At 38.2% G+C, this 25463-nt stretch overlaps 2 protein-coding genes and 1 long non-coding RNA gene across 6 annotated transcripts in view; all 3 read right to left on the bottom strand.

The window, feature by feature from the left end:
* Positions 1 to 2144: 2144 nt before the first annotated feature.
* On the bottom strand, positions 2145 to 6389 carry LOC119908024 (major histocompatibility complex class I-related gene protein-like). The gene is made up of 5 exons (XM_038725765.1): positions 6083 to 6389; positions 4678 to 4956; positions 3888 to 4217; positions 3534 to 3635; positions 2145 to 3086 (listed from the first exon to the last, which is right to left on the bottom strand). The coding sequence occupies exons 1-5, from the start codon at positions 6372 to 6374 to the stop codon at positions 3019 to 3021; spliced, it is 1071 nt and encodes a 356-aa protein (XP_038581693.1). The 5' UTR covers positions 6375 to 6389; the 3' UTR covers positions 2145 to 3018.
* A 1616-nt stretch (positions 6390 to 8005) lies between these two features.
* The window catches only part of LOC119908018 (major histocompatibility complex class I-related gene protein-like), an 84846-nt gene continuing 67388 nt past the window's right edge, over positions 8006 to 25463 (bottom strand). For 2 of the 3 annotated variants that reach the window (XM_038725755.1, XM_038725756.1), the window contains exons 2-7: positions 12762 to 13019; positions 12139 to 12417; positions 10190 to 10483; positions 9687 to 9788; positions 9364 to 9381; positions 8006 to 9232 (exon numbers count right to left, since the gene is read on the bottom strand). In XM_038725755.1, coding sequence (XP_038581683.1) covers positions 9102 to 9232; positions 9364 to 9381; positions 9687 to 9788; positions 10190 to 10483; positions 12139 to 12417; positions 12762 to 13019 — 1082 coding nt within the window. In that variant the 3' untranslated portion in view covers positions 8006 to 9101. Of the gene's footprint in view, positions 9233 to 9363; positions 9382 to 9686; positions 9789 to 10189; positions 10484 to 12138; positions 12418 to 12761; positions 13020 to 13244; positions 13725 to 25463 lie in introns of those variants that run through there. The other variant, XM_038725754.1, reaches the window with a different exon arrangement.
* On the bottom strand, positions 21517 to 22924 carry LOC119908027. 2 transcript variants are annotated; one of them, XR_005445181.1, is made up of 3 exons: positions 22171 to 22924; positions 21868 to 21885; positions 21517 to 21739 (listed from the first exon to the last, which is right to left on the bottom strand). It is a non-coding gene; the product is annotated as an uncharacterized LOC119908027 (long non-coding RNA). The 2 variants fall into 2 exon arrangements; XR_005445180.1 differs by having other exon boundaries at positions 21517 to 21885; positions 22171 to 22915.

Raw genomic sequence — 25463 nt, 5'->3', positions numbered from 1 at the left:
CTTCTATTCCAACCCATAAAAACAGAAGGACTTTATTAACATATTTAGCCAACAAGATTGTGATTATGTGAACTGTGCAGAAAAAAGTAGCCTACACAACGTTTAATTTTCTCTTTTTACATGACACCCATCTTGTTAGAAGGCAGCTTTTACAGAGCTACTGGCTCGCTGTTCTTTCTCTACTTCATGCTAACTCTGCTCAGAATTAACACTGATATCTCCTATTTCATCTTATAAAAAGCAGGACCATCCAGCATTTGGCTACTAATATTTTTCTTTGGACCTTCCTTTAAAAAATCTGCAACACTCTCGCCCAAAATCTCAAAACAATCTATTTATGACAAACAAAATTCAGCCACTCCTGCCTAAAATAACCTGTTAAATAAAAGTTTATTTAAGGCATCAAATGTCTGAACAGTAGCTTTGTGGCTACACCACAATATTTCCACCCACCCCAGATTCCAAATAAGATAAATAAATATGAATTGGATCAGATGATTCTGTGGGCTGATGCGTTTGAAACTGACTTTTTATAATAATCAAACCAATTAGATGATTATGCATGGCGAGGTGTGTCAGAGACATCAACATCTCGAGGTTGCAACATTACAGCATCTGTTGAAAACAGTCACAGATTACATTAGCCTACGCTACACAGAAATATATTAACTTTAGAGAAAAGCCCAATGTTCAGGTTAAAGTATGTTTTGAGCTATCATTAGGCCTATTATCTACATTGAATCTCCTCAGGCTAAACTACACTGGCTTAACTAACTTAAATGCAACTTGATGTGAATGCCATGGCCATCTCAGTAGTCCAACCAGCATCTCTGTATTTCTGTTTCCACTAGTCTTTCTAATAGACACTAGTTATAAACACATGTGGTATGAGAAACCTTTCATTAATTATGTCCTGTCTTAGCAAACAGAAACCTGTAATTCATGTAGTTATTCAAATATTATATTCAATATTCAAAAATGATGATGATGAAATTTAATGTATTGATTTTGTTGCAGGAAGCCATCTTTCAGTCTCTTTTAATTCTGTAAAGCTACTGAGAGTAAGTGCATGCTCATGGAGGGAACTGTTGGGTCTCTGTAAATAATATTACAAAGAGTACGGTCTAGACTTGCTCTATAAAAAAAAGTGAAATAAGATAACTTCTGTTTTGAATTGGTGCTATATAAATAAAATTGAACTAAAATGAATAACGTGTCACATGTCATGTGAGGTAACTCATTCAGTGTGTTTGGATTCATCCTGAGAATAAAAGAGAAAAAAACATTACACAATAATTGCACACACACACAATTATGTACACACTAAAATGACCCAATATACAATAAATGTTATACTCATGTTTAAAATTATATATCACATATTATCACATTCATTTTTCATAAAACCTCTACAAATAAAAGCGAAACTATCTGTAAGTCTACACTCCACAAAGGTTACCAACAGTGCAACCACAAAATAGGCTACCTAAAAAGAGAAAACTAAGACCACAAAATAGAAAACCACAAAATATCTAAAATACAGAGAAAATACTCACAGACATGCATGTCACAGTAATTTACTGTTTTCTTATCCCACACGAAGCAATTCAGGATGCAGGATTGTTTATTTGTTTCATTTGGCGTCAGAAACAAACTGGGTGAAACAGTGTAAACTCCACTCATCCTGAAATATACCTTAAAGTCTTGTAATGTTTCATCTTCAAAATAATTTGAAACCACTTTTAAATGTGTCAGACCAGTTGAAATAAAATAAAAGTTTCCTACAAGATGGTGGAAATTTGGCTGAAATAAAAAGAGAAGATAAATTATTTCAGTTCCTGTTGAAAGTGCCAGAATATCTTTCGCCACCTTATCATCATGGAATAGTCATATTATCATGACTCACAGCGCTACTGTCGGTTACTTCAGCTAGAAACCTGATGCACTGCAGCTGACTGGAGAGGGAGAGAGAGAAAAGTGCAATGGGATAACTTCTTGGTGCTATTTAAATACAATCAGTACTATACAAAACTCTCAGAGACAATGGAAGAAAGGCTTTTTTACTATTTTTGTCTTCAAACATGTTAGACTCTGGCTCAAAATAGTCAAATCTATAATGGAACCACTTCTACTGTATGTTAGTGAAGTGTGGGGTCACAACAAGGCATAATTTAATGTGAACTACGCTGTAATTCAATGTTCAATATATTTAGGCTACACAAAAACATTACATTCATGTTTGCATGCACAATTAGTATGCAAACATGATATAAAGTATATATTATTAGTCAGTGCATGCACATAAAATTATATATAAAATTGGTGTACAAAAATAAAACCTAGTGACAACTCTTGCATTTAATGTACAAGCTTAGTGGTTCTGTGACAGCACCAGAGTGACGTCCCGTAGTCTGGCCGGTGCTGTTGGTAAGCTGCACACTGGCTGTGAATCAATACAATCTGGGCCTCTTCCACTGGTAAATTTGGTTTGAAACACCGCATTTGATATTCCCTGAGCTGACTGCTGGTGTGTGTGTGTCTTTCTGTTGTGCATTTTCCTGAAAGTCGTCACCTCTGCAGAAAAGTTAGTCAGGAAAATAACAAAAATGACAAAAAATTGAAAACATTAGGAAACGGCTTTTGAAGATTACAAACTGATGTAGGTACACAGCTAACAAGTAATGTATGTTTATGCCGCTGGTTTTCATCATAATGGATATTTTTAATTAATACTGAGGGCACTGTTGAGGGTTCAGTAGTGTGCACACTTGATAAAGACCCATCAGTTTGTCACGGTCAGCCATATTTTTTGTTCACTTTTGGCGTCATGCACCATGATGCACCTGGAAGACTTTGAGGTCGGAAGTTGGAAATTTTAACTTGGAAATGAGACTTAAAACAATGCTGACATGCTCACCTGTAAATCTGGAAAGCAGCATAAACACAGTCACAGCATTTACAGTTTGTTAATGTTTCCGTACCACATGACGTGACTTTGTGCAACGGCTTTTATTCAGTCTATGGTGCAGGGTGTTGTGTTGTTTCTGGATTCAGTCTCTCAGAGAGCTCAGAGCTGTTGACAGGAGCTGTAAGGTCAGAAACACACTTTTAGTCCTCTTTTCCTGCACGGAACTACCTCAGCTCTCACTGAAACACCTTTTCAATCTGCAGAGTGCATGTCAGATCAGAATAAACAGAACAACAGAACAACAGAACAACAAAATAAAAACAAGATACAACTTAAGAGGTGGAAGTTGTTTGGCTGAAATAAGAAGAAAAGACAAATCATTTCACTCATTTCAGTGTAAAATGGCAGAACATATTTTTTCCTCATTCTCCTTTATCTCATTTCTCATTTAAATTAAATTGAAATATAAATCCCGTTTCCATTTCTTTTTAGATCTCTTTATATTGTGTATATTATATTGTAAGTTTATATCATAGGCTACTCTGTCTAACCCTGTTGGTTGCTTCAGATGTCAGTTTTATTAGTCTGGATAAGAGCATCAACTCAGCTCTTTTGAGTCTCTCACCTTTCTTTTTTTTGTAAGCAGTAAATCCAATAACAGCAATGAGGACGACAGCAAGAACAACCACTGTAGCAGTAATCGGGATGGTGATGTTACTGGACTCATCTGCTCAGAATAAAAATATATAAAAAACAAATAAAGAAAATGTGATTGCAACAAGATGTTCATCACACATACAGTTACAATATAATCTAATAATAACTAAGAAATATACAGGATTACAGTAATCGTAACTACTGCCCAATTTTAACTGCGCCTTATTTCCACTCCACCGTACCACACTTTCCACTGCAAAAATAGAAAGACCATGATGAGACCATTCAGCAAAAAAAAAAAAAAAAAAAAAGTGTTTCGCACCTTTGTCATTACTAAACAGAGTTTTGCCCCAGTTTGTTCTGATCTTTGTTTTGTCCAGTTTGGTGACGATGTCGTCCTTCACACCAGAGAGATGAAACACACAGTCGTACCTCCTCCAGTCTTCAGGTGTGGCTGATGAAAGATTCAGGTCAACACTCCTCTGGAAGGATCCATCGTTGTTGGGGAGGATCTCTCCGAGGTCCACGTCCTCATGAAGCTCCTCTCCATCTTTCCTCCAGAACATCGTGACTCTGTCAGGGTAGAAACCTGTAGCGTGGCAGCTGACTGGAGAGGAGGGAGTCTTCTGGAGGAGAGACACTGAGGGAAGCTCTGGAGAGTAAAGAGAGAGAAAGACAATGGAGGGAGCTGTAAGAACTTACAACAGCGTTACATAACAACCCATTTTTGATACACAACCTCCACAATGTCTTTATATCGACAGAGAAGGGAAAAACACCACCACTAAAGAAACTCACTACAGTCAGAAGAGAGAAATGATCTGACACTTTTTATGGTTCACAGCAAAGCAGTCAATCAAAGTGTCAATGTTTAGTGAAAAAACAACAATCTTTCTATTCTGAAACACTGAAACTTTGTAAACTTAATTAACTCATGTTAACTGTGCACTGGTTATCACAGTCTCAGTGCTGATGGAAAAATGTCAGTCTCTTCTGATTGGTTAGGGCTCAATCAATCACCAATAAAAGGCTATGTCAGACTGATTGGAGTGATAATGCAATAACAGTTCATGCCAGTTAAGTCCATGAAACTACATCAGGTCATGTGATACCTGTTCTTAGTAGAGAGCTCCTCCCATAGGCCAAACACATCTTTAGCCACTGAGGACAAATCTCAATGAGGAACTGTTGGTTGTATGTTATTCTGGATTTGTCAGCATCCCATCTCTCTTTGATGGTGACAGCCTCTGGGTTCACAGCGATCCATGTCAATGTCTTCAGGTCAAATGATATGATGTCTTCTCCATCATAACCATAATGATTAAAACCATTAATCTCTCCAGTCTCATTATCCCATTCACAGCCACTAATCCTCTGTAAAATGTGGACACCTGAGAGAGAGAGAGAGACAGACTTCAATGATGTACAAATGATCTCATGAGGAAAGATGATCTTAAAAATACTATGCATTGCCTGAAGGACAACTATTGTTGTGACCTGTGATATGATGGCCAAGTTTTATATATGTAATAATAAAACTTGACTGTAAGTCCTAAAATAACGAACTATTCCTACTGAAATGTATATAACTTACTACAGAATATACTCTAAAGGCCTAAAGTTTAATCAGCAACATAAATTACCATGGTAAACTTAAATAATCAAAATAACCCCAAAACGTAATGAGTAGGCTACAGTAACATCAGGTTACATAAATCAAGAATGTGAACAAACAATATTTAAATGACAGGCCAATGCCACCCACTCCTTCGCAATTTCTGAATATTAGGCTACCTCTCGATTTCGGCTGTCAAAATTAAATCACATTTTCGTCTGCACCAATTGAAGGAGGCTGGTCAATTCCTGAAGCGAATCTGTCGTAGCCTACCCCTTTCACATAGAAATGACTGGGAAGCAAATCTCAGACGGAGCGTGAAAGACTTTTGGTCACGAAAACAAGACGAGAAGATATTTAATTTTATTTATTTTATATATTATTTATTTTGAAGAAATTTTCAATGCCAAAATTTATCAGTGGGGGGGGGGGGTTCTTCCCCTAGAAGATTTTGAGCATTAAACTGTTAATTTACTGCATTCTAGAGAGATTTTCTGCACCAATATATGGTGTAAATGGAATATAATGCAGTAATCAGTAGCTTTTTTTGATGCTTAAGTTACTTTCTTGGCAATGCACGTGTTTCTAGATTTAAATTATATTGTCTTATGTTGTCTTATTGTGCAAGTAAATCTTTTTATTTTTATTTATTTATTTATTTTTTTTTTACAAATCCTTTAAAAAAAAAAAGCGATGGGGACAAAATTAGCTATTTCAAAAAGTGGTGGTAACCAAGGGTACCCAGTCTAAATGACACCTATGATGGCAAGTGGTCCTGAATATTATGTTGTGGCCCTGTGGAGGGTCACGTAACTTCAAAACATGCAGAACAGTTCAGCAGTAAAACGTGAAATTGCCTACAACAGTAGTATAGATTTTATAGACTTTATAATAAGCTATACCTCCACTTTGGCCGAAGAGCTGCTTAAAACTGTCAATCCTGGCTTTGAGGCCATAACTCTCAAAACACCGTTGAGTGTACTGATTCAAGTTCAGGAGATCAGTTTCGTTTTCTAACATTTTTTTCACCCAGTCCTCTCTTGGTTCTGCTGTCTTTCGGGTGCTGTTGCAGTAACCCAACATAATGCCATCAACATATGATGTAGCCACAAGCTCAAAGTCCGAGACTCCAAGAGATGCAGTGAAGAAAAATTCAGGGAGTGTTGCACTGTAGGACAAACAAGATGTATGCATTCAGTGTAAGTATGCACACATTACCATCTCACTCGTCATGATGTATACAGTATGAATAAGTTAAAACAAAGTCTTATAAAGCTGGAGCTAACCGAGCAGCTGTTTTATCTTCTATCCTATTATTTTTTCCTCACGGAAGGAGGTGGGAGTGTTTTTTGTTATGACTGGAGGTGGACGTATGATTCTGAAACATGAAACCACAGGTTGTGTTTAAGCCTGTTTGGTCGGTCTGAGGTCGTTTCAAATTAAGAATCCGACATGAACTTCACGTATATGCTTCATAGAGTTTCATTCAGTTTCGAAAGTTTTACAGTTAAACGTTGTGAGTGGGATAAGAACAGAGATTAATGAGGAACATGGTGATTTACACTAGAAAGACATAATATGAGCACATTTCCACCTTATACCAAATAATAATGAAATAAAAGTAGCGAGCTAATTTAGTAAATATCGTACAACAATCATATTGTACTGATGTAATGTCACAGTGTTCACACCAAGTGGCGCCAGGGTGTTATGTTGTGGGGTTTTGTAATAGAAGAAGTAATAATGCAATTCCCTCTCCCAATATCTCAAAACAATCTATTTATGACAAACAAAATGCAGCCACTATATTTCTGAATAACAAGCTGCAAGATAAGTGGTTAATAAAGGCACCAAATGTCTGAACAGTAGCTTTGCGGATACACCACAATATTTTCACTCACCCCAGATTCCATGAATAGAAACTTAAATATGAATTGGATCAGATGATGAAGTCCGTTGGGATGGACTGTCCATAATAATCAAACAAAATAAGATGATGTCGCATGGCCAGGTGTGTTGGAGGCATTTCCAAACAGCCACAGTCAAAATGTTTCATTTCACTGATGACTGGAATAAGTTAAGTTTAAGTTAATATGAGACATTTAACTTTACTGTTCTGCTTTCTGTTCTGATGCAAAATAAAGAGCAACTGTAGGCTAGAAGTTCAGTCAGTAGCTTTGAAATAGCTCCACATGTGTATCTCATAAGAGACTTTTGGTCCTACTAGCTACTTTTTTGGTTGTGATAAGAAAAATGAAGTTCTGATTCAGGAAGTGCCTTCATGACTCTTATTTCAATAGACCTGACTTATACACACACACACACACACACACACACCATTCATATTTTTCTTTCACTAAAAGAAAACACCTCTAATGTGAAATGTTAGTATAAAAATAATAGATTTTATCAATGCAAGAGCAAGTAGGCAATATGCAGAAAATTGGAGTAACTGTAGCCTGAATAAAATTATTATATAATTTATATCTCTTATAAAGAGGGGGATCTGTGTGTGACAGCTCAAGTAACAAAGTAATGCCATAGGTTAAAGAACAACATTTAAAATCTGACTGGCAGTGAGGTGACCAATGTCTTGAGACAACAAATTATACCATTAATTAAAGTTGTAAGTAGTGCTTTCTTATAACATTATACTTAAGGATTACCTCCAATACAGTCTATAAAACCAGCAGTGTGTCACATATCTGCACTGCTGATTTTGTCCTTCCTTTATAATTTCACAGTTTGGAGCTACATTCATTTAGTCTCTGTGATAATAGTGTATAAAAGTGCATTAATGTCAATGAACCTACAGACACAGATGGTGAACTTGTGTGACTTTTCATAAAGCAATTTTATAGAAAAGTAAAACATCAGTACAAAAGAAATGACATGGCAGTGCAAATAAATCACTTTCAAAAAAGCGAGTTCTTGCCTTTTTTTATTGTTCTTAAAAGTTTTGTATCTATATATATGTAAAGCTAGGTATTGTTGCTCATCTGTTTGCAGATATTTTCTTTACAGCTGTAATGTGACACAGATGTTTCATGTGACACAGCGAACGGCAAAACAATCTCAGGTTTCTTTGCTTTTAAATTAAGAAAGCTTATTTAACAGGAGGTACAGTCTGAAATTCACTTGTTTTTCCCACTGTGGCAGGCAAGTCATTTTTTCATCTGCCACTCAGAAATTTAATCTGGTACTTTTGAAATGTAGGCGTTAAATGAAGGAATTACAACCTGCTCATTTAGGCATCATTTAATGTAAGCTATGTTGTATATTTAGGTTACACAAAACATTACAACACGGTGTATTATGCGGTCAGTGCTCAATACAAAACCCACAGTTCCAGCACCAATTAATGAGTCCTCATCTCAGTTCAAATCTTCACAAGATGGCATACCTCAACAAAAGCCACCTCTTCTGGATCAAACACAGCAAACAAAAAATACACAGTTTCAATACAAAAGTTGTACTACAAAAATGAATGATGTCACACAACAATGGCAGCTCCCATGGCAACTTGTAGATGGTAAAGCATAAACTAAAGGACGACATAAAGTATATGTGCCTGTATCGAATTAAAATAATACATACCATCATATAGTAAGACCTGGTCATGCAAACAGTCTCTAAAAGTCGTCTTCTCTGCACAGTTATTCAGGAAAAATAGAAAAAACCATTAGGAAGTACACAAATTTATTGAGTTTTGAGGATTACCAACTGACGTATGTATGTCACTTGTTTTCATTACAAAAGCTCTTTTTAATTAATACTAAGTGCACAGCTGAGGGTTCATGCAGTTGTGTGCACACTCGATAAAGAGTACATGATGATAATTATCAGTCAGTCAGAAATTGTAACTTTGAAATTTCCAAGTTTCGAGCAATTTGGAAAGCAGCATTAACGCAGTTGCAGCATTTACTGTTTTGCTGTCCAACATGAAATCACTGTGTGCAGGGCTTTTATACAGTCTAAGGTGCAGGTTGGTGTGTTTGTCAGTCTTGTTTCTAGATTCAGTCTCTCAGAGAGCTCAGAGCTGTTGACAGGAGCTGTAAGGCAGAAACACACTTAGTCCTCTTTTCCTGCATTGAACTACTTCAGCTCACACTGAAACACTTTTGTAATCTACAGAGTGCATGTCAGATCACAGACAATAGAATAAAAACAAGATTGTACTTACGAGGTGGAGGTCGTTTGGCTGAAATGAGAAGAAAATACAAATCGTTTTACTCATCTCAGTTTAAAATGGCAGAACATGTTTTTTTTCAAATTTTCCTAAATCTTATTTTCTGTCAAATTAAAGTGATACATAAATCCAATTTCCTTTGCTTTTTAGATCTCTTTATTTCATGTGCATATTATATATTATATTATACTGTAAGTTTATATCATAGGCTACTCTGTCTTACACTTGGTAGCTTCTGATGTTTGTTTATTTTTAAATGTTGCTTCAGCTTTGCAGTCTGGATAAGAGCATCAACTCAGCTCTTTTGAGTCTCTCACCTTTCTTTTTTTTGTAAACAGTAAATCCAATAACAGCAATGAGGACGACAGCAGGAACAAACACTGCAGCGGTAATCAGGATGGTGATGTTACTGGACTCATCTGCTCAGCAAAAACAATAAAAAAACATACAAAACAATATGATCACAATATGTGAAGATGTTCATCAAACAAAAGTTGGTAAAAACAATATAATCTATTGTCTGTGAAGGTTCTCAGTCATCCAGGTCATAGTTATCCAAAGAAGGTTAAAGTCAAGGGCAACTGGACTTGGTTGAAGATACTAGAAGATGTTTCGTCCCTAATCTGAGAGACTACTTCTGTTCAAAAATGACTGGTTGGGAAACTCAGCTATTTAACCTCCGTGAGGTCGTTTACCAGCAGTTGCCCTATACTTTTACCTTCTTTGGATAATACAATCTATTGCATCCTATCACGAGCTTGATGTGTGTGCAGAAATATACAGTATTTCTCACCTTTGTCATTTTTAAACAGATTCTTACCCCAGTTGGTTCTGATCTTTGCTTTGTCCAGTTTAGTGACGATGTCGTCCTTCGCACCAGTGAGCTGAAACACACATTCGTACTTCTCCCAGTCTTCAGTTGGAGGATTCAGGTCAACACTCATCTGGAAGGATCCTTCGTTGTTGGGGAGGATCTCTCCGAGGTCCACGTCCTCATGAAGCTCCTCTCCATCTTTCCTCCAGAACATCGTGGCTCTGTCAGGGTAGAAACCTGTAGCGTGGCAGCTGACTGGAGAGGAGGGAGTCTTCTGGAGGAGAGACACTGAGGGAAGCTCTGGAGAGAGAGAGAGAGAGAGAGAGAGAGAGAGAGAGAGAGAGAGAGAGAGAGAAACGAAAGGGTGAACCAGAAAGTAAAGAAAACAAAGTAAAAGCATGTTGAAAAAATTTAATAGGGAATCACTAACTGAAGGTGGGAAAATTATAAAAAAAAACAAAACTATAATAACTAATGACTATGATGCAAATCATACCAATTTTTTTTTTTTAAGTGAAACGTATTCTTTTAAACAAACAAGTTATGTTTGAATTCAGTGTTTCTCAACAAAGTGCATCGTTGAGGTCTAACAAATGCAAAACAATACATTTCCTTCCTCATGAACATTTGCAAACTTGATTTTGTAAATATTTAAAATCATGCATTCTTAGTCACTGCCTCTGTAGTTGATTTACTACGACCAACTGTTCAGGATCAATGTCCATGTCCTTCATGCATGTGCGTCCTTGAGTGTGTGAACAAGAACCAAACAAACTGCAAGCATCTGCATGCAAAAAGTAAAGCTCCATGGTGGTCAACATCTCCAGGATACCTAAGTGATCTCAAGACACAAAATCATTAGGCTCACATGTAAACAACATCTCATTCAGGTAAATGCACTACATATACAGGCCCAGACAGCAATCTAATGAGCTACAACATAAGACAGTACTACATAACAACCCATTTGTTACATAACTTTCACACTGTCTGTATACAGTATAGACAGAGAAGGTAGTGACATCACCACTAAAGAAACTCACTACAGTCAGAGATAAGGATCTGCCTGTTTTTATGGTTCACAGCAAAGTAGTCAATAACAGTATCACTGTTCAGTGAAACAGCAAACTCTCTATTTTATAATCTGTGTAAACTTACTTATGCTAACTGTGCACTAGCTCTCACAGTCTCAGCTTTGATAGAAAGTAATGCACTACCGTAGACTGACCTGCAGACTGACTACGTGAAGGCAGAGTTGGCATCCCTTTGCGGAAAAAAAAGCTGCTGTCTGGCTTCACGCCAATCAAATCACAGCATGTGGTCAACATCATTCAAATTCTATAACTTGTTTATTGACCACTTCGCCCCCATGAAAGACAGGAGAATGGTCTTCCTTTTCAAATAGGGTGAGTAAAATGTCATCTCCTTCTCTCTCTGAACTTAACTGAACTGTGTGCAGTTTTTGATATATATTGTTTATTTTGCTTTGCTTGTCTGAATTTAGGTGTGAATGAATAGTTGCTGAAGTAACCTTATTATTTTTACTGCGGTTGTGTACGCATAAGTAGATAATGAGCTCCACGAACAGCACCTGCAGGGCACCTGCAGGGCACTGGGTCAGGTTACCTGAATAATTGTTCACACTCTGTATATACTGTTAGTCTTGAGTGATGTTGTGTTATGAACATTTGGCCAAGCATTAAACAAGAAGTATGTAGGCCTATTTGATACATGCACCACTGCTACTATGCAAATGTAAAACATCTTCTGATTTAACTTCTGAATGCTTATTTTATTCTTAACTGTAACCTATTTGTACTGTGCACTATAAGCAGCGGGTATGTAATACCACAATACATTAGATAATTGCCATCAAAAAGGACATCCCCTCTCACTTGGCAATTTACCCGACCACACGCCACTGATTGTGTCTACATCAAGTCATGTGATTCTACCTGTTCTCTGCATAGAACTGTTGCCATAGTCCACATACTTCTTCAGCCATTCGGGGCAAATACGAGTGAGGTAATTCTCATACTTTTTTGCTCTGTCTTTGTCAGCATCCCATTCCTTTTTGATGTCGAACGCCTGTGGTTTCAGAGCAATCCATTTCTCTGTCTTCAGGTCAAATGCCAATAAGTCTTCTCCATCATAACCATACAGAGAGAAACCATTAAATTCTTCTGTCTCATCATCCCACTCACAGCCACACATCCTTTGTAAAACATGGACCCCTGAGAGAGAAAGAGAGACTGATTAACATGATGCACAGATGATAACTCCATTTGTCTTTTGTTACAATGGTAGCTATTGTTCTGTGAAATGATAGATGGCTGCCAATGACACTACACAAGGTGGGGATGTCTTCTTGTATTCTGCACCAACACACAGTCAGACCTGTGAGACACCTGCTGCCTCAGATACAGTCCCAGCTCTAAATACAGATGGCTGTAAGGTGCACACTTTACCACAAGTCTATGTGTTCATAATATAAGCTATATCTGTTTGATGAACACCAAACCAGAAAGCAAAACATTTTACAGTAAAATGTAAAATCTAACAAACATAAATACTTTACCTCCACTTTGGTTGAAGTGCTGCTTAAAAAGTTCAATCCAGGCTTGGACGACGTTCGGCAGATGCTTGAAACACTCTCGACTGTAAGTCTCATTATGCTGAGGATTGTTTTCAAAAAATGTTTTCATCCAGTCCTGTTTTGCTTGTACTTCTCTACTGTCGCAGTAAACCGCCATTATACCATCAACAACTGCAGCTGCTACAATTAAGTGTGAGACTCCAGAAGATGCAGCTGCGAAAAACTTCAGGGAGTGTTTCACTGTAAGACAAACAAGGTTTATACACTCAGTTGCCTATAAATATGCACATCTTCATCACGTGTCATAAATGTGATGTATTTTCAGTATAATTCAGTTATAACATAGGCCTATCAGGCTTATGGAGATGGACGTTATAAAAAAAACTAAAGCACGCCTGTAAAACGCAGATCTGTGTGGAAAGTAAAGCAAAGAGCTTGAACTAAATACTTAAAATGTGATCTTACCTGGTGATGAAACGTGACAGAAGAGAAGCAACAAAAATAAGTTTTTCATCCTGTTCTGATGCGTGGCGTTATTGTTTTTCAGCTAGAGTTGGGACAACCCTACCTTTGTATGGCGGGTGGATAGTGTCAGAGCGAGGATTACCAGGAGAAGGAGAAGGAGCAGTCTACCCTGCCGTCGCCGCCAGACCGTGTGGATTTTTGAATGGGAGTGATTGGGACTGCAGACGGGAGACCGGCGGCGACTTGGCGGCGAGTTATGGCAGCCTATCCACACACGTAGCTGTCACACGACGGTCTCCTTTGGTAGGTTATCCGTGGCACTATCCACCCGCCATACCTTTGAACTGCGGTTTTAACAGACATTCACTCGGGATCCAGGGGCGTCTTCTTAGGCTACTTTCACCCAGTGTTGGTACGGACGCTTGGTCAAAACCTCTTGGCGTCGTGTTTTGGACGTTTAGGGCTCCGCGGTCAAACAATAAATATGCAACGCCCAGTTACAAAAGTACACTTTCAAAATAAACTGCTTTTAACATTATTAAACGTCGCAAAAAACAGCACGTGGATAACAACGTGAAACTTCGCAATTTTTATTACATTACTTAATGTCTCATAAATAATAGGTAAGTGAAGTAATTTTACTTGGGTACCACCAAGGGAACCAAGTCGGTTTGCTAAGGGACCATCAATAAATTACTTATTAATGCTGCGGAATTTTTTAAAAATAGCTTCCAGATATGTGCATAGATATGCTGAATTGTATTACTACACTGTACAAGTGAGACAAACCTCTTCATATTAGATTTGAGTACTTTGTCTATTTTACATTAATATTTTTATGGAACTTTTTTTTTTTTGTCATTTTCAGAAGTGTCCTAGTAAACGAGACAACCTCTTCCATGAGAGTATGAATGTGTGTGAGAATGGGTGAATGTTGTCATGTAGTGTGCATTAAGTCGTTCAGAAGACAGTTCATGCACCATTTATTATACATCAAGGTATCGCAGGTGTACTTATATCACAATTCCACATCTGCTGCTTCACAACAATTCACCCCGTCAGTAATGGCAGGTCTAGATTCCAGATACCTAAAGGCTACAAACATTGCACAACAAGTGTGCTCATCAAATATTGAAACAAAATAATTACATGATATTAATATTTATTTACATAGTAATTTTTAGGTACACTGTGTGCTTGATTTACAGCATGTACCAGATAGCTTAGGATTTGGAGAGCCAGAACTCTCCTCTCCCTTTTCATGTCCTTTTTTAGATGATTCAAATTTAAGATCTGGCGTCGGAGGGAATGCCTCCATCATTACTTTTGCCATCTAAACAAAGTAAAACACTAAACACTCTTACAGAGAGTGTTTCTTCTTCATTGGATTATAAATACGACAGATACTGACAACAAATATGTTCGTTGCTATGTTTGTATCAATATAAAATTGTATTTCAAGCTGCAAATTCTTTATTGTCATGTGCACAGCAATTACAGTCATTGGCATAATTCTCGGGTGGTCAAACAACAATGGTCAAACTATATGCATAAAAAGAATCAAACTAGATGAGAAAAAAAGACTAAAATAGTTTAAATATAGAGTAATAGAATGGAATACAATAAAATAAACAGTGTGTACAGTAAAAAAATAAAATGGATAAATGGACTGTAGTTATAGTTAGAGCTTTACACTACATGTCACATTCAACCATTTATTCACACACACACACACTAACAGTGCAGTCATCAGAACCAATTTGGGGTTCAGTATCTTGCCCAAGGACACTTCGACATGGAGGAGCTGACATATGGACGCGCCATAATACCACCAGATAAAAAAGCCAAAACATTCCACACAGAACTCCAAAAATTTACTAAACAAAATAACCCTCAACCATCAGTGATTTTATTACACCTCTGTACTGGAATTTTGGATCACTCCTCTTTTGCCAACAGTTCAAGGTCTTTGAGATTTAAAGGCCTATCAAGGTCAGTCAGATAAGAAATCTCCTAACATGATAAAATAATCAAATACCATACAGTGAGACCTTTGTATATAATAATGGAGCATGCAGGATGAAACAGTAAACAGAGTAAAATATCAAATTTCCATCGTAGTTCCTTCTCCAAACTGCTGTTTTTGAGACCTCTCTAATGGTGCTCTTTGGGATTAAGATCTGGAGTCATTGCTGGCCACTTCAGAACTCTCCAGGACAGGAAACACATTATTGCATCAATGTAACACAAACAATACAATAAAATAAACATTCTTGAAATTGTCATATGAAATACAAATACTGTAACACTTCAATAGCTGAGTCCCATAAAGCCAACTATGTCCTTTACTGGACTGGTGTGGGAACACATTTTGACAAATAAATGCAGGTTCCCATTAAATGCCTGGGCCCCGTATTTATCAAGCTTTATAACTGACTTTGAATTGCTCAACTTGAATACTTGCATTAAAAAACTGAATTTGAATTGCTCAACTTGAATTTGAATTTATGAGTTTGAAACTAATAAGCAGAGCTAACGTTAGCGTTACAGTAGTTCCACAAAAACTAACCCACCACATGCCACTGACTACTGTGGCGTTTCGGATTTCAGGCTTAATGCTAATGCGGCTAACGTTAACCACGATAGCGGAGCTAACGTTAGCTTTGCACTAGAATCCCACTAAAGCAATTTACCACACCTACTGCTGTGTTTATTTAATTTCCTAAATACAAGACTTAACGTTCACACCGCAGTCCAAACACAGTGCTGTGCCCACTGCTCGGTTCAAGCCTTCACTGAATTATTGTAAATAAGCTCTATTAAAAGCCGGGTAGGCAAGTTGCTTCTAAAACACTTATTCAATGATTGGCTGGCTGACTGTCACTCTCCCTCGTTGCCATGGCTACCAACCCTGCTGCTAACAACAACCGGTCATCTCTCTCAGACCTGAAGAGCCAAGCGTTCAGACCAGAGGTAATATCTGCGTGGCTTTTCAACTATAGTGGCAACTGAGGAACACCAAGGGGCTGTTTGTGTGATTATCTTGTGTCTGCAGTTGATGTTTGACTGTATGTTACTTTTACAAATGTGGTGATGTAGCTGTGTGTAGTTATGAGAAAGACTTTTCAACGTTAGTATACATAAACAATGATGGATAAGGGTCCCCAAGTATCTGTGTTTCTGATATATAAGCTACCTATAATATAATATAGTTGACATTGTTCGTAGCTAAACCTACTGTGTGAAAACCTTTTACTGTAATTGGTGCTGTTATGCCATTACTTATTTTACCAGAAGTAAAAAATCTTTCATAGCCCTGTACTTCTCACCAGTACACTGATCGGACCATGCTGGTTGGCCTGGATTACAACCACCGTGTCCACAGTCCAGCCAGGAGAAAAGCTGATGACACAGTTCAGTATGTTGCATTTTTATTATTACTCCTATGCATTTTACTCAATACATTTATAAGTGATGAGTCAAAAAATATTAAACAGTATGAGGAATACAGATAGATGGTGCTGATTTATTGTTTTGATTGCATTTTATGTGGAAATGCTAATTACTGTATAAGAGAATAATGTCAGGTATTACAAACTTTTCACTAAGCTGATCATCCTTTCTGTATTATCAGGTACAGCAAGGTGTACAACAAAAAGTACCGGAAGTGGAGCTTGTACTCATTGGAGGTGGAGAAGGACTAGAGTTACATCGCAGACCTCCAGAGTGCCATCCTCCTCCTCCTCCTAATCCGACGGTTCGTCTACTACTGAGGAGATGCCTAGAAGCAGAACCAGGAGACCTGATGATCCCCGTCAACATGGGGTTCAGTCAGTTGTCCCTGCCCCAACTGTGTTGCTAGATACAGCAAAATATAAAACAAAAAGTGATATGGTTGTTTTTGAAATGTGGTAATCATGTCAGAGAGGTGATTGTGATATATTAAATCATCTCCTCAGCAGCGATATGATGCTACATGCAAGTCTGAACTGTCTTCATAATCAGCCAGGACACCTCTGTGTCCTGTATATACTTCTTTTTAATGATGTTTAAAATGATCTATTTGTGATATAGGTTGTAGTTTTGGTAGTATTTAATAACAGTAAACATGTCATGCTGCCACAAGCAGGGAGGTGACAGCTGGTGTGTTGTGTGGATGTGTTTGAGTTTATTTTGTCCCCTTTTGAGCGTGTAAGAGATGCTTGGTGGGTTTTGGTTTTGTCTGTCTTCCTGTGGTGTTCCCTTCTCTCTCTCTCTCCCTCTTCCTCGCTTTTCCACCTCTCTCCTTCAGGGCGGAGTTGTGGGCAGTGTCTCTGGGAGCTGGGCGTCTTCCTCCAGCTGCAGGCAATTTACTCTTCACACACCTGTCTCCTGTTGTCATCTGGACTGGTTTATATACCCTGCCATCTCCTCAGTTCCTGGCTGGATTATTAGTTGTGTAGTAGGTAATGCTACTATCTGCCTAACCTGCCTCCTGAACTTTGTGTCAGTTTTGACCCTGCGCCCTGTTTAGAGTCCTTGGAGACCCTGCTCTATCCTGGAGTCGCTCTACCTCAAGGAACGCCAGCCTGGAAATCTCCCCACCACCGACGCTCTTCCCAGTCAGCCCTGTTACCTGTCCTGCCTCACCTAGCTCTTTCATGCCTCACCACACCGGAGGCATCCAACCCCCTGCATCTAACCAATCCCTTTTCCTTGTGTTCAATGAAACGTGTAAATACCCTCCCGAACTGAGTCATTGTCTGCATTTGGGTTCGAGCTACAGAAATCTCTGACAAAACAAGTGTTATACCACATTTAGATGTCATTATTGGAGACATAAGACATAAATGTAGTTGTTTGATTGTTTGTGCTGCAAGTGTAAAGAAAAGGCATTTATCATTTTCAGTGTTTTATTTAAAAAATGAAAATACACTGCTCCAAAAAACATAAAGGGAACACTAAAATAACACATCCTAGATCTGAATTAAATAATCTCATTAAATACTCCTTTGTTTACATAGTTGAATGTGCTGACAACAAAATCACACAAATTATCAATGGAAATCAAATTTATCAACCCATGGAGGTCTGGATTTGGAGTCACACTCAAAATCAAAGTGGAAAGCCGATCCAACTTTGATGTAATGTCCTTAAAACAAGTCAGAATGAGGCTCAGTAGTGTGTGTGGGCTGTATGACCTCCCTACAACGCCTGGGGATGCTCCTGATGAGGTGGCGGATGGTCTCCTGAGGGATCTCCTCCCAGACCTGGACTAAAGCATCCGCCAACTCCTGGACAGTCTGTGGTGCAACGTGGCGTTGGTGGATGGAGCGAGACATGATGTCCCAGATGTGCTCAATTGGATTCAGGTCTGGGGAACGGGCGGGCCAGTCCATAGCATCAATGCCTTCCTCTTGCAGGAACTGCTGACACACTCCAGCCACATGAGGTCTAGCATTGTGTTGCATTAGGAGGAACCCAGGGCCAACCGCACCAGCATATGGTCTCACAAGGGGTCTGAGGATCTCATCTTGGTACCTAATGGCAGTCAGGCTACCTCTGGCAAGCACATGGAGGGCTGTGCGGCCCCCCAAAGAAATGCCACCCCACACCATTACTGACCCACCGCCAAACCGGTCACGCTGGAGGATGTTGCAGGCAGCAGAACGTTCTCCACAGCGTCTCCAGACTCTGTCACGTCTGTCACATGTGCTCAGTGTGAACCTGCTTTCATCTGTGAAGAGCACAGGGCGCCAGTGGCGAATTTGCCAATCTTGGTGTTCTCTGGCAAATGCCAAACGTCCTGCACGGTGTTGGGCTGTAAGCACAACCCCCACCTGTAGACGTCGGGCCCTCATGGAGTCTGTTTCTGACCGTTTGAGCAGACACATGCACATTTGTGGCCTGCTGGAGGTCATTTTGCAGGGCTCTGGAAGCCAGGAAGCATAGGAACTGAGAAGTGGTTTGTGGTCTCCACCTGCAGAACCACTCCTTTATTGTGGGTGTCTTGCTAATTGCCTATAATTTCTACCTGTTGTCTATTCCATTTGCACAACAGCATGTGAAATTGATTGTCAATCAGTGTTGCTTTCTAAGTGGACAGTTTGATTTCACAGGAGTGTGATTGACTTGGAGTTACATTGTGTTGTTTAAGTGTTTTTTTTTGTTTTTTTTGAGCAGTGTATTTATTGTTGTTGGTGGTGTGTTGGAGGCATTTCCAAACAGCCACAGTCAAAATGTTTCATTTCACTGATGACTGGAATAAGTTCAGTTTAGGTTTATATGAGACGTTTAACTTTACTGTTCTGCTTTCTGTTCTGTTACAGAAAAATAAAGAGCAACTGAAGGCAAGAAGTTCAGTCAGTAAATTTGAAATAGCCCCACATGTGTATCTCATAAGAGACTTTTGGTCCTACTAGCTACTTTTTTGGTGATACAGGAAGTGCCTTCATGACTCTTATTTCAATAGACCTGACTTATACACACACACACCATTCATATTTTTCTTTCACTAAAAGAAAACATAACACCTCAAATGTGAAATGTTAGTAAAAACATAATAGATTTTACCAATGCAAGAGCAAGTAGGCAATATGCAGAAAATTGGAGTAACTGTAGCCTGAATAAAATTATTATATAATTTATATCTCTTATAAAGAGGGGGATCTGTGTGTGACAGCTCAAGTAACAAAGTAATGCCATAGGTTAAAGAACAACATTTAAAATCTGACTGGCAGTGAGGTGACCAATGTCTTGAGACAACAAATTATACCATTAATTAAAGTTGTAAGTAGTGCTTTCTTATAACATTATACTTAAGGATTTGGGTCTCAGCAGATGGCAAATCAAATACTGCCATCTGCTGGTTCCCTAGTAAATCACATTAAGCCTGTTGCAAAGAACCTTGGTGTTTGGTTTGAGAGTAATTTAAATTTCGAGCAGCACACCACAAAGCTTGTTCAATCATGTTTTTATCAACTTAGAAATATAGCAACAATTCGATCTATGTTAACTTTTAAAGACCATTTTACACGCCTTCATCTCATCATGCCTGGATTATTGCAACAGCCTTTTCACCTGTTTAAACCAAAAATCTACTGATCGACTCCAGACTGTCCAGAACTCAGCTGCCAGGCTTTTAACCAGAACAAAGAAATATGACCACATTACTCCTATTTTAGCTTCATTACACTGGCTCCCAGTATGTTTTAGAATTGACTTTAAAATTTTATTGATCACTTTTAAAGCTCTTCATGGCCTCTCGCCTTATTATATTTCTGAACTTTTAGTCCCATACGCACCAGCACGTACCTTGAGATCCTCGGGCAGAGGTCTGTTGTCTGTTCCAGAGTCTCGACTGAAAACTAAAGGGGACAGAGCGTTTGCTGTCAGGGCCCCGAGGCTCTGGAACAGCCTGCCTGAGGAAATCAGGTCGGCTGAGTCAGTGAACTCTTATAAGTCCCTTCTTAAAACATACTTTTATAGGAGAGCCTTTCCCGATCTTATTTGACTTTATTTTATCCATTTTATTTTATTGTATTTTACTAATTTTATATTAATCTGTATTTTAGTCTTTTCAATATTTTCATGCTCTTATCTTGTTTTTTTGTATTATTCTTTACACTTGTTAAAGCACATTGTAACTTGTTTTTGAAAAGTGCTCTACAAATAAGGATTATTATTATTACCTCCAATACAGTCTATAAAACCAGCAGTGTGTCACATATCTGCACTGCTGATTTTGTCCTTCCTTTATAATTTCACAGTTTGGAGCTACATTCATTTAGTCTCTGTGATAATAGTGTATAAAAGTGCATTAAGTTTTGTATCTATATATATGTAAAGCTAGGTATTGTTGCTCATGGAAAGCTATCTGTTTGTCAGTCCTCATCTCAGTTCAAATCTTCACAAGATAGCATACCTCAACAAAAGCCTCCTCTTCTGGAGCAAACACAGCAAACAAAAATAATTCTCAGCTTCGACCGGCTGGTGCTGTTTGTAAACAGCGCACTGACTGTCAATCAGTACGAACTGGGCCTCTTCCACTGGTGAGTTTGGTTTGAAACTCCACCACTGATATTCCCTGAGCTGAGTGCTCGGTGTGTGTTACATGTGTCTTTCTGTAGTGCATTTTCTCTGTCTGCTAACAGTATTTACCTGCATTTTATCGGTGCTAATTTCAGACCCTGACTAGAGGTGTGAATATTTAACACAGTGCAGTATTTACTGTTTTGCCTTCTCACATGACGTCACTGCGTGCAGGGCTTTAATACAGTTGGGTGCAGGGTGGTGTGTTTCAATCAATCAATCAATCCAATCTTTATTTATATATCACTTTTCATACAAATACATGTAGCAGAAAGTGCTTGACACTACAGAGCCATTTCAGAACAATAGTAAAAACATCCCCACCACACCGAAAACACTAAAACCCCAGGACCCCAGAACAGAAAAGTTTGTCAATCTTGTTTCTGGATTCAGTCTCTCAGAGAGCTCAGAGCTGTTGACAGAAGCTGTAAGGTCAGAAACACACTGTTAGTCCTCTTTTCCTGCACTGAACTACCTCAGCTCACACTGAAAGCCCTTTTTAATCTACAGAGTGAATGTCACACCAACAGAATAAAAACAAGATTCTACTTACGAGTTGGAGGGCGATTTGCTGAAATAAGAAAAAATTACAAATAATTTTACTTGTCACAGTTTAACATGGCAGAATATCTTTTATACTAATTTTGTCTCATGTGAATTAAAGTGATACATAAATGACTTTTCATTTCATTTTCTTTTTAGATCTCTTTATATTGTGTGTATTATACTGTATGTTTATATCAAAGGCTACTCTGTCTTACTGTTGGTTGCTTCAGATGTTTGTTTACTATTAAATGTTGCTTAAATTTTGCAGTCTGAATAAGAACATGAACTCAGCTCCTTTTAAGTCTCTCACCTCTCTTCTTTTTGTAAACAGTAAATCCAATAACAGCGATGAGAACGACAGCAAAAACAACCACTGCAGCAGTAATCGGTATGGTGATGTTGCTGGACCCATCTGAGAGCAAACATAATGTGATCACAACATGTGAAGATGTTCATCACACATACAGGTGGTGAATACAAAAAATATATTGTTTGGTATCAGTAGCTTGATGTGTGTGCAGAAATATACAGGATTTAAATGGCACCTGAAAAAACTTTGACAATCACTGTAGAAACCATCAGTAGCTTTAAATATTTTGAAACTGTGATTAAAAACCACCTTAGCTTTACAAAGAATGCTGTCTAAATTGTTAAGAAAGACACAGATAGTGTTTTCTTTGAGCTGTAAATTTATTTTCTGTTATGTTACAAGGACCTGTACCTACCTGCCTGCCTGTAAGCTACCTTATCAGTGAATCATCCTGGACTGCCTGCGTTTGGCTCAACATTGCCTTGATTAACCAGCAGTGACTTGACAAGTCAAGATACAGCAAACTCAATATTTTGAAAAAACTAATCTTTAAAAACTTACTTACACTAACTGTGCACTAGCTCACAGTCTCAGCTTTGAGAAAAAAGTAATTTACCCAAAAATGTCAGTCTATTTAATTTATGGCTAAATCAAATCTTATTGCCACAAAAATAAGGTTGTGTCAGATTGATTGGAGTGATAATACAACGGCAAGTCAGTCTGATCAGAGATTTGAACATTGTTGTGTCTACATCAGGTCATGTGATTCTACCTGTTCTCTGGAGAGTCATCCTCCCATAGTCCAAATACTTCTTCAGCAACTCAGGACAAAGCTGGGTGAGGTAAACCTCATTGTTTTTTGCTCTAGCTTTGTCAGAATCCCACCTCTCTTTGATGGTGACAGCGTTTGGTTTCAAAGTGATCCATGTCGATGTCTTCGGGTCAAATGCCATCAAGTCCTCTCCATCATAACCATACTGACTAAAACCATTAAACTCTCCAGTCTCCTCATCCCACTCACAGCCGCTCATCCTCTGTAAAACATGGACACCTGAGAGAGAGACAGAGACTGTGATTAACATGATGCAGATGAAATCTCCAGCTGTCTTTCTATCAATGTCTATGTCACTGTTTAACGGTTACTATAGTAGCTATTGCTCTGTGAATATGATGGATGGGTGCCAATTGCAAAACATTTTAACAATAAAATGTAAAATATAAAAAACAAGTACCCCAGACGTGGCGGCTGTGGCTCAGGAGGTAGAGCAGAAGGTTGGCGGTTCAATCCCTGGCTCCCCCTGGTTGCATGGCGAAGTGTCCTTGGGCAAGATACTGAACCCCGATTTGCCCCTGGCGGCTGTCCCTCCAGTGTATGACTGCTGAATGCAGATGTAGTGTAAAAGCGCTTTGAGTAGTCGAAAAAAGACATATACATGTATATGTATATATGAGCCCAGTGCTCAATGTATATTGTACACATAGGCCTACAGTAGGATTGCAGAACTTGACTTGAATTGGTATTAGTCCTTTTTCATGTAAAATCATTTCATGGTTGATTATTATATTGTATTTTTAATCACTTTGAGGATCTTGCTCTTCCAACTTCCACTCTGCGTGTGTGTGCATCCATGTTGTCCTAGTAACTGGTTAAAATGCGTCTCACAAAATGGAAAACGAAGGATGGCGGACCAAAACTGAGGCGAGGCAAGATGAGCTGGTACTGGTAAAACTGCATAAAAAGACTCATTCTCCCTTTTACTATTACTATAACCCATAGCCAGCTGATTGTTTTGCTGTAGGTGGTTCATAAATTCAATCATCCATTTAATGATTTTGCTACTTGTGTTGCTATTCCACTGTATTTTTTGTTGCAGTAAATAATTGTTTATTTTGTTCGTCCTGTATTTTAGAAAACAAAGACAATCCATAAGAATATCATATAAGTAGTACTGGATCTGTAAGCAACATCGGTAAGAGTAGTAATACAGTTTCTTTAACGATACCCATTTCTACTGGTGACCATGTTGTTCTTGACACCAAAGAGCTGAAACACATATTAGATATTAGAAATACATTTATTATGAAATTGCTGGCTATTAATGCATAATACAATGTGTCAGAAGTTTGGTAAGTATTTCTATGGAAGCCCAGTATTCATGTTAAAGGATGTTTTGATCTATCATTAGATCCTGCAGTGGGTCTCAGGCTGTGCAGTCATAAGTATTCTGACAGGCAACACCATTCTCTGCCCCCAATCTAACGTATCTTTAATCCTTCACTCACCCAAGCAAAAAGCAGATACTCTGTGGTATGACCCGGCCTTATATCTACATCATAACTGCTCAGGGTAAACTACAGTGGCTGGTTTGACTGACTTGATTGTGACTGACTTCATGTGAATGCCATGACCCGCTCAGTAGTCCAACCACCATCACTGTCTATCTGGTTCCACCAGTCTTACCAATAGATTGGCAACCATTAGCAACCCCAGTGGTTTGAGTAACTTGTCAGGAATTATATCTCTTCCCCTGTCTTACCAAATAATCCATTTCAATAATCAGTCACAAGTAGTGGTTAAATTCAGTTTCTACATGTTTACAAAAATGTGTAATTTATGTAGTAATTTGAAAACAATAAAATCTTTCAAAAAACACTGATTTAACATGCTATTGCATCAATGAATAAATCAATGATAAAAATAGGTATGAATCAAACTAAATTTTAAAAAACATTTACATTATAAATGTGTAATGTGAAATAAAATATTAAATCAAATTTTATTGCAGGAAGCCACCTTTTCGTTCTGTAAAACTACTGCATGTGTCATTATTATGTGTTAAGGAACTCCTTCAGTGTGTTTTTCAACTTTCCAATACTTTCACTTTCCATTAACGGTGCATTAAAAGTGTCTTTAGTCTCTGCAGAGGAAAAGAAGACTACACACTGTAAGATCTATGTCAGACGATCACTGCATTGTTTGAGATATATTAAAAGTTTCCTGTTGTTGAACAGAACATCGCTTTGGACATTAGCCTGTTTCTTTTATACACATTGGTTACTATTTGTTTTATAGCGATGTCCGACGGTGGCTCCATAAACAGAATGTCGCCGGTGAAACTAATCTTTCACTCAGCAGCTACCAGCTGTTATTTATTTATGCACAGAGAGAGAAAGAATATGGTGGATAAAATTGTTCTGTTGGGTTTTACGCATGACGCACAGATTCCTCTGTATGTTGGTTTACCTGCTTCAACAACAAGCTGCTCTCATGTTACTGCCACAATAATCATCTG

This window comes from Micropterus salmoides, unplaced genomic scaffold (assembly GCF_014851395.1).
Source record: "Micropterus salmoides isolate LMB-PRFRI ecotype aquatic unplaced genomic scaffold, ASM1485139v1 Ms_hic_scaffold_17, whole genome shotgun sequence".
NCBI lineage: Eukaryota > Metazoa > Chordata > Actinopteri > Centrarchiformes > Centrarchidae > Micropterus > Micropterus salmoides.
This window is presented reverse-complemented; position numbering and strand designations above follow the sequence as displayed.

Excerpts from the sequence above, each read along its gene's own strand:
- LOC119908024 (XM_038725765.1), bottom strand. The coding sequence starts at position 6,374 with ATGCATACATCTTGTTTGTCCTACAGTGCAACACTCCCTGAATTTTTC. Across the intron at positions 4,218-4,677 it reads GAGCTCTCTACTAAGAACAG|AGCTTCCCTCAGTGTCTCTC; the intron begins GTATCACATGAC and ends TTTACTCTCCAG. Across the intron at positions 3,087-3,533 it reads TGCTTACAAAAAAAAGAAAG|CTCCTGTCAACAGCTCTGAG; the intron begins GTGAGAGACTCA and ends CTGACCTTACAG.